This window comes from Aythya marila (genome assembly GCF_965140915.1).
Source record: "Aythya marila genome assembly, chromosome: 16".
NCBI classification, from domain to species: domain Eukaryota; kingdom Metazoa; phylum Chordata; class Aves; order Anseriformes; family Anatidae; genus Aythya; species Aythya marila.
Window position 1 is genome coordinate 9,578,415 of NC_139057.1, and position 16,015 is coordinate 9,594,429.

The window sequence follows — 16,015 nt, forward strand, 5'->3', positions numbered from 1 at the left end:
TTGTGTTGCTTGGGAGATTGGCTATAGCTTGTGTACTCTGCCAGTGGGTGTGTTGGAAGTGTTACTGAGATCTTACTGTAATCTATTTTGAGGAAGAATGAGTATGAGGCTAAGGATATGATTGCTGCTGCTGCTTAGTTTATAGCTGGCCTAAATAAAATATTCAAGAAGGCTTCAGGTAACTTCTATAGGACATTGGGAATTCAGAGTGGATTTTTTTAAACTAGTATGAGAACAATGAGTGGCAAATTTCATAGCAGTAGAAAAGATGAGAAATGTCACAACTAGATGCTGGAATGTGTAAGAAATGTCAAGAAATCAACAAAGTGTATATACATAGGGTTTTCTTGTCTTCCAGCAGTTTGTGACAGAAGTGATTCAGACTTAAGCTACACCTGAATCGTGTTACTGAAGTTCAGGTGCAATGTTGAGAAGATTCTACATGTGTAACTGTAGATAGTTGTGGGAAAAAAAAATAAGATCTACCCCTAGACAGAATTGTGGAAGGAAAAGGAACTGGCTAGTTAAAGAAATGTGGATTGAGGAAAAAGTTTATCAGAGAAGGAGATGAATAAGACATGGTGGCAAGAAAGAATAATAACTAGTACAGAAGGAGAAGAAAGGTAAACAACAGTAAAAGAAGATCACCTTTAATGTAGGTGACAGTGTTGTGACAGTCTTACTTGAAAACAAGTGTAGTTGGTGAGAAAGGAGAGAAATGTTTTTAAACAATAACAAAACAAAAACAAACAAACAAAACAACAAACAAACAGCGATCCTTTCCTCTCTGCCATATCTGAAACAAGGTAAAGAAATCCAGCCAGTGGGGTGCCAAAAATACCCTTAAGACATCTAAACTGTTAGAATAGCACTGAATCAGTATGAGGCAACATAACTGGAGTTCTGTGGAGGAGTAAATTGCAAGGCTGAAGACAGGTTTTTGAAGAATGTGCATATTTAGCGATTGTAGAAATGAAAGTGGTAGGAGTATTATTGTGTATTCCGCTTGTATAGTACAAAAGGAATAATGCAGACATGTACAATTTGAGTAACTTTGGAAAAGGATAAAGCTTTTTGCTACCATAGAGTCATGACCTATCCCCAAAGTGAGATTTGGTTATGGATTAAAGATCTCTTTACTCTTGTTAGAGAAAATTACTACCAGGAATTATGTCATTATGGGAGACTTTAACTTCCCTGATACAGATTGGAGAAGATTTGCTAGTAATAATGGTGGGGCCCAGATATTCCTGGATGTGATATCCGACAAATTTCTTCATCAAACACTCACTGACTCATGAAGAAGGGATGCTATTTTAAACTCATTTTGGTAAGTAATGAAGATGTTATGGATGAGAATAGAAATGACCATTGACTGAGTGATCATGAGTTGCTCAATCTTAAATGGAAGGATAATCAGGTCTGTAACTAAGGCTTCTGACTTCAAAAGTGATGGTTGAAGAAGTAAGAAAATCAAGTCAACTGGTCTAAGAAACTTGGGGTGTAGGAACAGACAATGCATAAAAAGTTTCTGCAGTTCCTTACTGCCAATGCTATATTGAATCTGTATTCCACAGAAAGAAGAAATGGTCCTTTTAGAAATGGGCTACACGCTGAACTGGGTGATTAAGTACTTCAAAAGAAATAAAGAATTAGCACAGAGCCTGTGAAGAATAGGAAAAAAGGAAAAGGACTGATAATAAAGAAAACAATGTTATCAGTTCAGGAAATAGATAAAATGAGAATTACCTACCAAGACTGAGATTAAGTTTGACTCTATAAAAGACATGAAAGCATACATGAAGACTTAGAAATCTTGAAGAGAACAAAAAGGAGGAATCAGGGCTGAAGTTGAATGAAAAAAACACTCGTGTGTTACAAACAATGTTTCAAAAGAACTTTGTTCCCTCAGTTTTTACTGGGGACACTGGTCATAACATTTGGATTTTGAGAAAGGTAAGATAAGAATATGGATTGAAGAAGAAAATAATTCACAAGGTAGAAGGAAATCTGAAAGTAAAACTGAATGTTCTCAGTTCAGGGTAATGAGAAGACTCCCATCAAATTAGTGAGGAAATAGGTACATAAAATATAAGATCTGGTATTGTCAATAAATACTTTAAGTCCGTGATACGTAGCTGAAACATCTATTTATAAATCTCCTACCCTTAGAAAAAGGAAGGAGAAAATAACAAGACTTGCAACTGTCCAGATTGTTTCACTTTGCTCCTTTAAGAATCATAGTAAAGACAGGCAAACTGGAAATAAGATTTAAATATAGCATGCTTTCAGAAAAACTGTGCATGAGCACTAACAATCAGTGATAAAAAATGGACCTGCGTAGACATAGCTGTAGTAAAAATTAGTAAATGAACTGCTGATTTATGTCATTTGGAAGTTTAGCTTCCAAATGAAATTACTAAAAAGTAGGTAGTACAGAAAGTACAAATACGTAAAGGATTGGAGGAAAGGGGCTTTTTCTTAATAGAAGCTGGGAAGGTCTGAGGATGTTGTTCAAAGTTAAGGTTTTTGACTGGTCTTGTTAAATACAGCATAAAGAACAATGGCAAAACAGTAGGAATGAGATGAGTGTAAAAATAGAGGTGCTGTAAATACAGGATGCTTTGGGTGTGACACATTTTTCACTTGGTGGGGATTGAAACAAATTTCAGTCATATAGCCTGGGACCTTAGCAGTGAAAAATAGCCAAGGAGGTGGGAAATACCTAACCACCTTAGTTTAGTCAGTGAGTGAGTGTGAGCTGTCAGTGTGGAGTGCCTTTGAAAGGGCAGCTGTGTTGCTAAGAGTTAGCATATCTGTGTGTCTTGAGGGGTCAGGTACAAATTGGTGAATGGTTCTGGTCACAAGTGTTCAAGATGATGAGCTAAATAAGACTGAAATAGGGTAGCTAAAGATACATAGTTATATGGGAGACCTGAGAACTTGAATATTATTCCCATTGAGAAAATTCCAGCAGGAAAAAGAGTCTAACACTTAGAGCTGTTGCTATAGCTGTTGTTCTTTGTGTAAATTCTGTGTGAAAATCAGAAACCACAAGGCTACAGAGCACTTAAAATGCTTTGTGGAACAAAACATTTTGTTACTTTTGGGAAAAAAAAAATGTTTATGAGAAAGATTTAGTCTGTAGCAATGGAGGGAGGAGTAGGTGTTATTCAGTACTGGCATTTTAGCTTCTGTTGTATTGTAAATAATTGCTGAGAAAACTGGAAAATATTTAGCTGGCATTTATTTAATTAAAGCTAGCTGTTCTTCAAAATAAAAATATAATGTCACTATTTTAAGACAGTGCTTTGATAGGTATTTGTGTTTCTGCTTTATCTGTACTGACTATGTACTTCTCAGTCATGCTGAACTCGCTGCTCTTTCAGATAATGTTTACAGAATATACTCAACAAGTTACTTTGAGCTGGATTGATATATCAGCTTGAGTTTCCATGTACTGTTCAAAACTGCATGTAGGTAAAAATATTATTCTGAGGGGACGTTGTATTTCTAAATTCCGAGTGGATTTAGAAGATAAAAGGGCAATTCTTCAATCATGACCAAGGAAAAAATTCAGTTGATGAAAGAGATTTGATAGACAGGAATGTTTCAGAAGTAGTAGATAACATATGAAACTTGGTGCCACCAAGATATTGATAGCTGATCTGCTGTGCCTGGAGCAGACTTGACTCTGAGCCCTAGACAGAATTTAATGAACTAGTTACCTTGTAGATTTGCCATGTTGGGTGCTTGTGGCCAGGAAGACTCGGCTGTAGAGCCCCAGGCTGACTGACATTTGGTGGGTTTAGCTGAAATGATGTGAATGTATGATTGTCAGAGTTGCAGAGGGAGAAGTCTGTCCTCATCTAGAGTGACTTAATAGATTTTGTTTGTTTTTATTTATTCAAGCACGCTTGTTTACCAAAATAAAATTTAAAAAAGGCAATAACTACCTTGGAAATTATTTATAGATTTGGATAAATGATGTGGATCCCTGGTTTTCTGTAAAGAACACACCATAGGACAGTCTTCCCCATTACAGGATTTTGTGCTCTATGCAGTGGAGGATTCCTTCCTGTTAAAAGACAAAGGGGAAAAATGCTAGGTGTAACCAGCCTTCAGAGCTATCTCCTTTTGTCTTATATTTTACAAGATAGTTCCCAGTATGTGTTCTTATATGGAAGTCATTTGGAAGGCACTTGAAGACATGTCTCAGGGCTTTTGTTGCCTAATATTCCTTTAACTTTCTTCCTGTTGGTCTGCCAGTGTTCTGGAGGGAGAGGCTATAGAGAGGAAGAAGTACATAGATTAGGTCTTCAGATACTTCCAAGTAAGCTTTTTCAAGGGGCCCATCTACTCACTGCTTTCTAAATGAGCAAATTCAGATAATGGTTACCTTTAATCTTCCACCTCCTTATGAATGAATTGAAAAATTAAAAAAAAAAAAGTGAGGAGGTTTAAATTTTTCTTGCATTCCAAAATATTCTATTACTGACTTGAAGTTGCTAAGTCAAGTACTTGAGTCATATCCTTGAAAATGGCTGAAAAAACGGCATTTTTCTGTCCCTATTACTTCAAATTGGGACAGCTACGTGTTGTTGTATGAGTAATTATGTTTACTTGACAAATAAAATGCTCTGAACACTTTCAAGTGTTTTAAAATTGAAAAACACCAAACTAACTTGTGTTGTTAAGACATTTTATATGAAAAGATAACAGGTGAAATACCTCCTTGTTCTACTTGAAATAAAATTTGGTAACTGCTTTCAGAACGCTGCATATGGTTAACTATGTGCTTAATGCTTTCAATTAAGGTAGCAAACTTTTAATGCATGTGAGAACTGCTGTATTTATTTTCTCAAGGAAAAAAAAGGTCTTAGGAAGAGTTCAAGCATAACACAGACAAGGTAGAAACAATATATTAAACTAAAGGACATGGTCACCTTTTCCTTTCCTTTTAAGTTATGGTTTCTTTTTGAAATACACTTGCTTACCTGTGTGGTCATGGAGTATCTCTCAAATACGAGACATCCTAGCTGAGAAGCTGAACTAAGTGAAATTATTTATACTTAAGAGAGGAACAGTGAGAGCAGGTCTAGGTTCTTGAACAAGCTCCTAACTACAAAAATACAAGCTAACCAACCTGATAAAATAATGCTTGCAAATGTGCTAATTAACTTCTGTATATTTTTCTTCAGATTTGCAAACAAGACTTTCTCAGCAGAATGAAGGTAAACTATAATTTAATATACCTTGTTACCATTAGATTTTGTGTTACAAATGTTGTTTCTAAGTGAAATGCTTCTGGTGTGGAGTCTGTCCACAGCCTGAGGTTGTATTGGTGTTTGTAGAAATCATAATATCAACTGAAAAGAACAGAAAGTGTCGTAAACCTTTTTTTCCTGTAGCATTTCCTCAGTATTGGACTGACATATAGCCTGTGAATGTTACCTAGAAAATATGTGGGTTGCGGTGTGGCTTTGTTTTCTCCTTCCTTAAAGGTAGAGACTGGAGGGCTCATTTTAGAATTAGGAGTTTGGGATTATTTTCCCTGGATTAGTCATGATGTTACTGATTTTGATGCCTGTGTAGGTAGAGAGAAGGTGGCCTTTATTTCAGCTAAATTAACGGAAGCTTACAGCCTATGGAGAGGACAGCCTATTTATATTACATAAACAGCTTATATAATGCAACTTTAATGAGATTAATAAGATGCACCATGATGATTGGTAACAATAGATGGCAACTAATAGTTTAGTTACTGAGAGTGTAGTTCACTTTATTGGTTTAGTTATCAAATATTACCAGCATGATGCCTTTCTTAGTAAAGGAGAAAAAATATGTATGCATATAACAGAAGTATTTTGTGCTCAAAATACATCTTGAGAACTCTCGGAAGTGGATGTCACCTCCTGTGAAGTCAGATGGGGTGGTCCCATTCCATCTGAAGCTGCTGTCTGACTTAAATGTGGAGTATGTGCCCCAGTTGAAGTGCTAGTATACAGCTCTGGCAGAGTTTAGATGCATACAAAGATGAATGTATTCAAGTGTTTAAATTGAAAATCTGCCTAAATCAACATGCAGAGTGATCTGTTAACTTTTTGATATCAGTTGTAGTTAATCTGTTCTATCTTCCATAATGATCAATTTGAGAATTTTCTATAATAGATGGTGACTAGCTAATGAGTTCTTTGCCTTCAGTTTTCAGTTTAGTTAGATTTGTTGCTATGACTGCTGAATGCTGGGGTTTTAGAGAAATGAACCATTTAAATTGGAAAAATGCATAGCGGATTCTTAGATTTGGTATTGTTTTTTTTCCCATTAAAACAGTTTTGGCTGCAGCTGCTTCTGTACAACCACTTGCAACACAGTGCTTCCAGCTTTCCAACATGTTTAATCCTCAAACGTAAGTGATTTGTCATTGTTTCTGTTTGCCTTTTGTTGATGACCTAAATGTGTGAGAAAGTAATTAGAATGTTGTGGAGGTGGGTTTTCTGATGGTTGGTTGGTTGGTTGTGAGTTCAGTGTTGTTGTGAGTAATGTTTCCATCTCTGTCCTGTTCCTCTTCTACCCCCTGCAGTGAAGAAGAAGCTGGCTGGGATACAGAAATTAAAGATGATGTGATTGAGGAATGTAACAAACATGGAGGAGTTATCCACATCTATGTAGACAAGAATTCAGCTCAGGTACGCCTGGTTCCAGGAACACACTGAGTAGTTTTTAGGAGTTTTGTTGCTCTGTACTTGATAGAGGGAGCATTACAAATACTTTTTTTTTCTTAATCTGAGTCTGAATTTCTTGAAGGGGCTTGCAGTTTTTTCAAGAACATAGATCGTTTCCTTCTGTTCTGAGTCAGCTTTCTGGTGTTGCAGTCTGCTCTTAAAGATTTCCACAGCTGAAGTTGCTGTGGGAATGCAAGCAGGAGAATAGCAATAGCTATTGCTTTTGGCTTTTCCCTTAAGCTGTGCATTTCTGAAAAGCAAGGGACTTCTAATGTAGATACCATGTAGGTTCTGAGCACATGGAGCTGCGACTCTGCCTCACTTCATCTAACTCATGATGTGACAGCTGTAACCTTTTCTTTTAATACCACCTGCTAGGTTATGTGAAATCCATTTTGTCGTTCTAGGACAGAATGGCTCACACACATGGCTCAGACATAAAATACTTACTAGTATTTGAAAATACCTTCTTCGGACACAAATTTTCACTGTGCTGTTTTCTGGGCGTAGACTCCTGTTATGTTTTTCTCTCATTTTCAGTTTCTCATCCCCAATCTTTTGGGGCTCCTTTCCAGACAGACAGACTTCCTAAACTCTGAGGGCTGTCAGTATTCAGCAGTGAAGTCATAATTGGTGGGGGTGAAAAGATTGCAGTCCAAGCTGAACGCATAATTTTCTCTTGCACCGCACCAATCTGTGTGGTGTGTAAGGAAAACTAAAACTTTCTATTGCTGTCTCATATCACGGTATAAACAGCTTGGATGTCTGTGCAGGGGGATGCTGAGAACAACTGTGTGCATTACTCAGTGCTTTAAACAACAGCTTTCTGCTGCCTGGTTGTGGTCTGCTAGAGCCCTTACCTCAGATTGTTCCCTTGAGAAAGGATGCTGTCACAGTGGGAGAAGTTAGCAGGGGCTGGAGAATACTGCTGAAGCGAAGGCTGAATTCAGTTTCTTAATACCTTATTTTCCTCTAAAATCTTTCAGCTAGGATGCGACCTGGTTGAAGAATTACTGGTAGTATTCTGTTTAAGCAGGTGGCCAGAAGCAGAAGTCTACAGTAATGTGTATACATTTGTTTTGTTGGTTTTCAATGCGAATGTTGCAGTACTTTGGGTTAGGCTGGTTTATTGCTTAGCTTGCAGATAGACAATTCCAGGTATCTCGTCAAAAGACAAATGATGTGTCTGTCACTCTGGTTAGATACCATCTTAGGTTGTTCTTACTGTACCAGCCTTCTTTGAAGTGATAGATGTCCTGTCCCCAGGCACAAGTACTTAATGTTGTTGAAAATAACTGTATACTAGGTAGACTTAACTGGTACATCCAGTTAAGCATTTGTCATTAAATGTTAGTTACTCGTGAAATTTGATGGCTAGCCCAACTTCTTGCAGTCTTCCGTTTCACATGAATCATAGAATATCCCAAGTTGGAAGGGACCCAAAAGGAGCATCAAGTCCAACTCCTGGCACCCTGTGGGTCTACCCAAAAATTCAGACCAAGTGACTAAGTGCACAGTCCAAATGCTTCTTAAACTCTAACAGGCTTGGTGCTGTGACTATGTCCCTGGGGAGCCTGTTGCAGTGTGCAACCACACTCTCGGTGAAGAACCTTTTCCTGATGTTCAGCCTAAACCTTCCCTGCCACAGCTTGACTCCATTCCCTTGGGTCCTGTCACTGGTCACTGAAGAGAATAGATCAGCGCCTGCTCCTCCACTCCTACTCGTGAGGAAGCTGTAGGCTGTGATGAGGTCTCCCTCCCCATAGCCTCTTTTTCCAGGCTGAACAGGCCCAGTGACCTCAGCCACTCCTCATATGTCTTCCATTATACAATGAAATTGTGCAATTGGCAACCATTAGATTATAATTCAAACAGTGTAAGGAGCAAGTAAGCAATCCATTGCTTTCTGCTTCCATAACAAGCTCACATTGTCTCACATTTTTTCTGCAAAACCTTAGAAAAGATTCGTGCTTCCTGCTGAAGTAACTGCTACAGTATGGTAATGCATATTTGTAAAAATTCTCTCCAGTACTTCCATATTCTTGTGTTCATTCTATAGTACCAGTGGGTACCAGTAGAAACATGGTGAGGCAGGTTTGCCTCGGTAACAACCATTCAAAGGAAGTCTATGAGAATTGACAATGTAGGAAATCTTCAAGCTTCTAATAGACTGTACACTTCTGTATTGCAGGGCAATGTGTATGTCAAATGTCCTTCAATTGCTGCTGCCATTGCAGCTGTAAATGCATTGCATGGGAGGTGGTTTGCAGGTGAGTAGATTTCGTCTAGAAACATGCATTTATTCCTTAATTGCAGAAATTAACAAATACTGATTTTTTTTTTTAAATCTTCTGATTAGGTAAAATGATTACAGCAGCGTATGTACCTCTTCCAACATACCATAGCCTTTTCCCAGATTCTATGACTGCAACCCAACTACTGGTTCCTGTTCGACGATGAAGATGGATTTAGTCAGTTTTGTACATAGTTATTTTTTGGAGGAAGATTGAGTTATCTTTTATTTAGATAAAACTAAAGGAAAGGATTTAATGTCATTTTGTGTACACTTCCTGCTACCTTTAAAAATAAAATGAAGTAAGCAGAAATGCAGTGTGTTCATTCTCCCTAACTAGCATTTCCACTGTATACAAAGCTGTTGACTTCTTGTTCTGCCTTGTAATTCTTGTACATTTACTAAGGTGATCTGTAGGAACTGAGAAGTAGCTCATAGAAAACAAATTCTCTGTAAAAGGCAGATGGGACATAATGACATTTTTAATGTTTCACAAGCCTTTCTTTTAATGCAGCAATTACATTTTACATTTCACTAAATGTAGGTGGTCTGCTAAAGGTTAATATCGGAGATAGACTTTATGAAGGGACATATTTAGTGTTGTGTATAAATGGAGAATTCAAAAGGCTACTGAAAGCTGATTCCAGTCAGCCACTCAGCTTGCTTTGTGCTGAATAATTGGTAAGAATAGAAAGATTGAAGGGTTTTATTTCTTGATGGTAACTTTTGATTAATGTATCTGTAAAAGTTTCTTTGTAAATACTGTGTGAGGTGTGTCTTAAGTTTCCAAACAAAACGATCTCTGCATTTCCAGATAAGTTTCTGTGTATGCAGTGTAGCACAGTTGGAAGGATTTCAGCAGAGTCTGAAAATCAGCAGGAAATACAGAAACATGTTTTGTTCTGGTTGCATATAATCTTTGCTCTTTTTAAGCTCTGTGAGCTCTGAAATATATTTTTGGGTTACTTCAGTGTGTTTGACAGGACAGCTTGATATTTCTATCAAACAAAGACTTTCATATTGCAACAATCTTTGTAAGAACCACTCAAATAAAATTCTCTTAAAAAGGCTTTTATGAAGTTTTATTTCTCCCGTCTCCTAATACCATATAAGCAGGGTGTTTGAGCATCTATCACCTGCCTCCATTCTGAACAGCCCCCTCCATCTACTCTTTCAAAACTGGAACTCTATCTCCAGGGGAAAATGCAGGTGCTTTTTCCTGCTGTTCTGAACCCATTGTGTGCTGCAGCTGTGGGTGAGGGCTTGTGGGTTACTCACCAGCCTGGCAGCGGACAACCCTTCTACTTTCGCAGGCTACCTGTAGACCGGTTCTAGAGGTTAATTCCTCCCTCCCCCCCATCTTTTGCAAATAGTTGCAAATCATGCAGGTGTAGAAATCTGAACACCAGCCCTGGAGAACCTGGGACAATTGTATTGCTGCCTTGGTACCTCTTTGTCACTTCTGTGACACTTTTCAATCATTGGCTAACAGCAGCTGTGTGACAAAGGGGCAGGGAGTATCTGCCTCTCTTGGTGAAGATGGGCTGAACAGAGAATGCTGCCTGTGCCTTCAGGCAGTACGGTGGTGACCTAGGCTCCAGCTACTTAGGTTGCCATTCAGAGTCTGGGTAGCTTTGGTTGACCTGCAGCAGGTAAGCAATGGCCTTCAGAAATCCAGGATGGAGCGCTGAGGCCATGGAAATGGGACTGGGGGGAAGATGAACTGGAGCAAATAGAAAGGAAATTGTGGGGAGGAGGCCAGAGGCTGGCCCAGAAGTACATGACAGCTGAAGAAATCCAAGCAAAGCTTAACTTTATTTTGCTTGACTATTTTTTCAGTTGCCAGTATAAATCCACCACTGCTAGTTGGGGTAAAACTTCAGCCGTTCCAAAGCATCTGTATTGCTCAACTTATTTGTACAGAATTTCCCTCACAGGTTAGTAAGCCACATGATAGCATGCAAAGAACAGGCTTTTACTGGCAAATCTCAACTTCTCCGTCAAGAGTGGAGAAATGGCACTTGGACTACCTCCATCTTGTATAGACACTGGCTGAAGCTCCTCTGCTGAGAGTTGTGCTTCAATGAAGCTAACTTGTCCTTTTCCATCATTCAGAAGAAATACAAGAGGAGCAAAGGTAAGGCTTGTTTCAAAAGCCAAGTAACAGGAGATTGCAACACTAAGCTAAACGTTTCATAGTCCAGCTGTACACACCATGGTAGCAGGTGAATGGTAGGTTCCTTGTGAAGCACCTTATAAAGCCCATTATAAAGCCCTTTATTTCCTTAAGGAAATAAAAGCCCATTAAGGAAGACTGGAGGAGACTATGTGTGGAGCAGGGTTGGCTGTTAGCACAGCTTGCTTTGAGAGGTGAGGCACCTTGCCTGTCAAAGGGAATGGAAAGTCACCTAGGAGCCGGGTACAGGAGGTGGCAACGACTGACACTTGTGCCCTACAGCCCATACTGGGGGGTGAGAGCCGTGGAAGAGGCGGTACAGTCCAGGGGTGCTGTTCTGTGCTGACAACTTGCAGCCAGTACAGCTCGTCCTGACCAGACAGCTTTGCAAAGACGTTGCTCAAGGTCTGACAGATTGGGTATCCCCCATGGCAGGTGTGACTTTCACAAAGTACCTTCAGCTGTCAGGTGGTGGGAGCTTTTTTCCTGTTTGTACCAGTTCGTGATTTCCAGCTCCAGCAGCAGGAGTGTACCTGCAGCTGTTCCTCGCTGTGCCTTGGCTTCTTCCAGCAATTCTGTGCCTTCAGGCTGGAGGGAGGAGCCTGAGCTATGGCAGTTTGCCCTCAGCAAGCTGCAGAAGCACTTGCTCAATCCCATTGCCAGCAGCTGGGTTTCATTGCTCTCTGTTAGGGAATTTGCCCCAGAACAAAGCATGAGATGATCACGTTACCTAGAACTCGGGAATAGGGTCAACTACAACTATTTATGCAATAGAAGAAAATTTTGCAATAGGAGAAAAATTTGACCGTTGTTCTGAATTAACCACAGAATAACTCTCCTAGGCTGGGGAAGGCATCAATGAAATAGGTTTGGTGGCACATACGCGAGCTGCCCAAGCAGCAATTCTCATTGTCATGGGCAATTGTCACGGGAGTAAGAGAAGTGAGGACAGTAAAAATTCAGTAAAGAGCAAATCTGCGGAAGGAAGCTACAGCAAGGAGGATGGTGCTTCACGATTTCATGAAGAGCACTCAGTTCCAGGTATCTAAAGACTTTATTATGGTACAGAGGAGGAATGGCTGGGCAGGGACACTTCAGGTTAAAAACCCAAGCTCCAGATTAGCAACGGATTCCCATGCCTATAGCCATGAACGTCCCAAACGTCCCACCGCTTTGCATCATCGTTTTGCCAACTCCACCCATCAGCTCTCGTCCTCGCATGCCAATCCTGAGATAAAGAAAAACACAACAATTATGTAAAAGCTGAAGCAGACAAACATTAACAGCAGAAATCCTCCGGTACAACCAGCTAAGGGCTGCATGAGAGCCCAAATCCAATACCCTGCCTTCAGGCTAAATTTAAAGCAATGGCCCCAGGCTCTGTCAGGAGACCAACAGCCTGACCCACCACAAAGAAAACTGGAGAGGGTTTCTTTGGGCACTTCAGGGGCTCTTCGCAACAGTCCTTGTGCATTTTCTGCAGTGGTACCAGCCTGATGCTGTACCTCCTTCCACGTCATTGCAGTGATCAGCAGTGTTGTGCTGTGAACTGCATCTGGGTCCCACTCAAGCCAAACCGTACAGGTATTTCCCCCCAGTTCCGCCAACCACTTCCCTTCCCTGACTCCACAAACGGATGCAGCTGCGGGACAGGTTGCAAAGAGTGCATAGATACTGGGAACAAGGGGAGCAGGAGCAGCTTTGACTGCCAGCACCCCAAGCATACTTATTTTGGGGGGAAAAATGCTTGGTGCTATCCAAATATTTGACTTGCTAGAGAATAAAGAGATCTTAACTGGTGTATCATCAGCCCCTCTAGCTTCAGTGGCGGTATTTTTAATACCATCAAACTATAAACCATTTTGTAAACTAACTTCCTACTTACCACTGACACAGTATTTTTAATGCAAGAGAAATTCAAAAGGCCTGAAAGTGCTCAGACACACTTCTGTTCTCCAGTTTACATTTACTTAAGGTTGGACCAATGTAAAAAAATAGTTTTTCTCGGGAAACTCCAGTAACATTTGGCTTCTAAGTGCTGCAGTGACTGTAGTGTGTAAGGAATTTCATGCATTAAATTTTTGAGACATGGAGATTTTCCCCAAAAATCAGTACAGTAGAAGTAATGTAGCTGTATCGTTCAAGAATGACAGAACTGCCACTGCTGCTTCTTCCTACCTAAAATCTGTATTTTCTACTAGTGTTGTACCATGTACAAATATCTTCCAGGATCTGAGAAGGATCAGAACGCTTTTTAAACCATATCAGATCAGGTTTTGTGCCTTTTCCTCCTTTTTAGGCTCACTACCAAATCAGCAGTCATGTTTAAGCACAGATTAAAAATCCTCAAGCACAAAGAGTTCTACAAAATACTAAGGCACTTATTCCCTTTAATGGACAAAGAGTGCCAAAACCAGTCAGTGAGCAGCACAAGAGCTACCAGCGCAGCAGTGAGCATTTTGTGTCTCCATGCTGTTACGCTGGATAGTGAGGGAAAGGTGGACTACTGCACAACAGGGTTGTGCCAATGGCAACCACCAGCTCTTGCAATCATGACTCCAGGTAATTAATTGCCTCTGTGCATGGGTGCAGGATGCCCAAGCCAACATGGCACAGACACCTGAGAGCCTGCAGGGTACCTCAGACAAGCCTGAGAGCTAAGACATGGCTACATGTGGATCTGCACTGAGAATCCACCCAGCTCCTCTTGGAGCAGCATTTTGACAGCTCAGCAGTGCTTCCCAAAACAACCTCCACCACGAGTGGCAGGGAAAGGTCTGCCTAACTGTGATCCACTTGTACACAGTTACGGGTAGTACCTGTCCATCCCAGAACAGGCCAACTTTATCCACGGGCAAAGTTTCATCTCTCTGACAAATAAGAACCAGACCTGCGCCTCCCATCCTAGCCCAGAGCAGGAAACATTTCTCCCTGGCTGCGGCTGTCGTGCCCTGTCCATGGGAGCCAGTTCTGTGGCATACCTGAGGCAGGAAAACGTGCCGAACAGCGCTCCTGCTGCCATGCCCACAGCAAAGCCCATCATGAAACCCATCTTTACTCTGTCAAAGCAGCTGGGCTGTGATTGCCCGTACGGGCCCACGGTCACAGGCATCTAGAAAACAAAGCACACATACAAGAAAAAACACAGATGGATTTACTGCCATGCCCCACACACTTCTATAACCAAACTGGGCTGGAAAGCGGCAACTGTGAGGTCATGGAATCATAGAATGGCTCGGGTTGGAAGGGGCCTTAAAGATCATCTAACTCCAGATGCCCTGCCATGGGCAGGGATGCCACCCACTAGATCAGGTTGGCCAAAGCCCCATCCAGCCTGGCCTTGAAAGCCTCCAGGGAATGCCACAGCTTCTCTGGGCAACCTGTTCCAGTGCCTCACCACCCTCTGAGGGTGAAGAATTTCCTCCTAACCACTAGTCTAAATCTCCCTTCTTTTAGTTTAAGATCTTTCCCCCTTGTCTTATCATTACCTACCTAAGTAAAGACTCCTTCTCCATCTTTTTATAAGACTCCTTTAAGTACTAAAAGGTTGTGATTAGGTCTCCCTGGAGCCTTCTCTTATCCACGCTGAACAACCCCAGCTCTCTCAGCCTTCTTCATAGAAGAGGTGCTCCAGCCCTCTGATCATCTTTGTAGCCCTCCTCTGGACTCGCTCTAACAGGTCTACGTCTTTTTTTGTGCTGGGGCCCCAGACCGAGATGCAGGACTCCAAGTGGGGCCTCACAAGGGCAGAGCAAAGGGGAACGATCACCTCCTTCCACCTGTTACCCTCTCCTCTTTTGATGCAGCCCAAGATGCAGCAGGATGCAGTTGGCCTTCTGTGGTATGAACCACACCACTCAGCTTGGCGTTATCTGCAAGCTTGCTGAGCATGCACTCGATCCCCCTGTCTATGTGGTTGATAAAGATATGAAACAGCACCGGTCCTAGGGACAGACCCCTGAGGGACACCGCTCGTCACCAGCCTCCACCTGGGCACGGAGCCATTGAGCACCACTCTGGGTATGGCCTTCAGGCCCATTCCTTATCCACTGAATGGTCCACGCACCAAATCCACACTCAGCAATAAAAGGTGGAAAGAGGAAGAAGAGGGGAGGGGTGGGCTCCTGTTGTGAAAACGTCTGTCCTCCCAAACAATGGCTACATGCACTGAGGCCCTGCTGCAAGGACGTGGTCAAGCATTGCTCCTTGGTGGGAAGCAGAGAGGAATTTCTTTCCTCTGCACTTCCACACGGCCTTTGCTCGTTTTTTGTTTGTTTGCTTGCTTTTTCCTTTTCCCCTTTCTCTTTTTCCCCTTTAGTTAAATTATTTAATCATTAATAAACTTCCCCTAGTAATTATTTTCCCTTCAATTCAACCATCCTTATCTCAGCCCGTCAGTTGTTTCTTTCCTTTTCCTCTCCTCCCGAGCAGGGGCACTCAGGGGGCTGTGGCGGCGTCCAGCGGCCCAGCCCGACAGATCCACCACAGCGGGGCGCAGGGGGCTTGCTCCGGGGCCCTGCCCGCACCGCAGGCGCTGTGGTTCCCGTTTTTTTTCCTTCTGTCTTTCCCTCACTTTTCGGGGTTTCGTCACTCCGCTCCCCGAGCCCCGCTCCCCTGGGAGCCCCCCGTCAGCGTTCCCGCCCCGGGCGGCTCCTGGCACCGGCGCGGCCCCGCTTCGTCCCCCACCCCCGGGCCCGCGCCGCAGTCACCTCACGGCGGCCCCGACCCCAGCCCCGACCCCCGCGGCCCGGCCCGGCCCTGCCCGTACCTCGCCGCCGCCCTCTCCGCTCTCCGCTTCCGTCGCTGCCGGGACGTGGGCGG

General features: G+C 42.1%; 2 protein-coding genes across 10 annotated transcripts in view; one reads left to right on the forward strand and one right to left on the reverse strand.

Annotated features, from left to right (window-relative positions):
- Nucleotides 1–10,088, forward strand: part of RBM39 (RNA binding motif protein 39) — a 31,938-nt gene extending 21,850 nt beyond the window's left edge. For 7 of the 9 annotated variants that reach the window (XM_082773159.1, XM_082773158.1, XM_082773157.1 and 4 more), the window contains 5 exons: nucleotides 5,202–5,234; nucleotides 6,334–6,409; nucleotides 6,584–6,689; nucleotides 8,917–8,995; nucleotides 9,085–10,088. In XM_082773159.1, coding sequence (XP_082629285.1) covers nucleotides 5,202–5,234; nucleotides 6,334–6,409; nucleotides 6,584–6,689; nucleotides 8,917–8,995; nucleotides 9,085–9,185 — 395 coding nt within the window. In that variant the 3' untranslated portion in view covers nucleotides 9,186–10,088. Of the gene's footprint in view, nucleotides 1–1,149; nucleotides 1,331–5,201; nucleotides 5,235–6,333; nucleotides 6,410–6,583; nucleotides 6,690–8,916; nucleotides 8,996–9,084 lie in introns of those variants that run through there. The other 2 variants (XR_014318602.1, XR_014318603.1) reach the window with 2 other exon arrangements.
- Nucleotides 10,089–12,229: 2,141 nt separating this feature from the next.
- ROMO1 (reactive oxygen species modulator 1) lies at nucleotides 12,230–16,002 on the reverse strand. Its single transcript, XM_082773666.1, has 3 exons — nucleotides 15,963–16,002; nucleotides 14,176–14,306; nucleotides 12,230–12,422 (listed from the first exon to the last, which is right to left on the reverse strand). Exons 2-3 carry the CDS (start codon nucleotides 14,304–14,306, stop codon nucleotides 12,314–12,316), a joined length of 240 nt encoding a protein of 79 aa, XP_082629792.1. The 5' UTR covers nucleotides 15,963–16,002; the 3' UTR covers nucleotides 12,230–12,313.
- Between the last annotated feature and the right edge of the window lie 13 nt (nucleotides 16,003–16,015).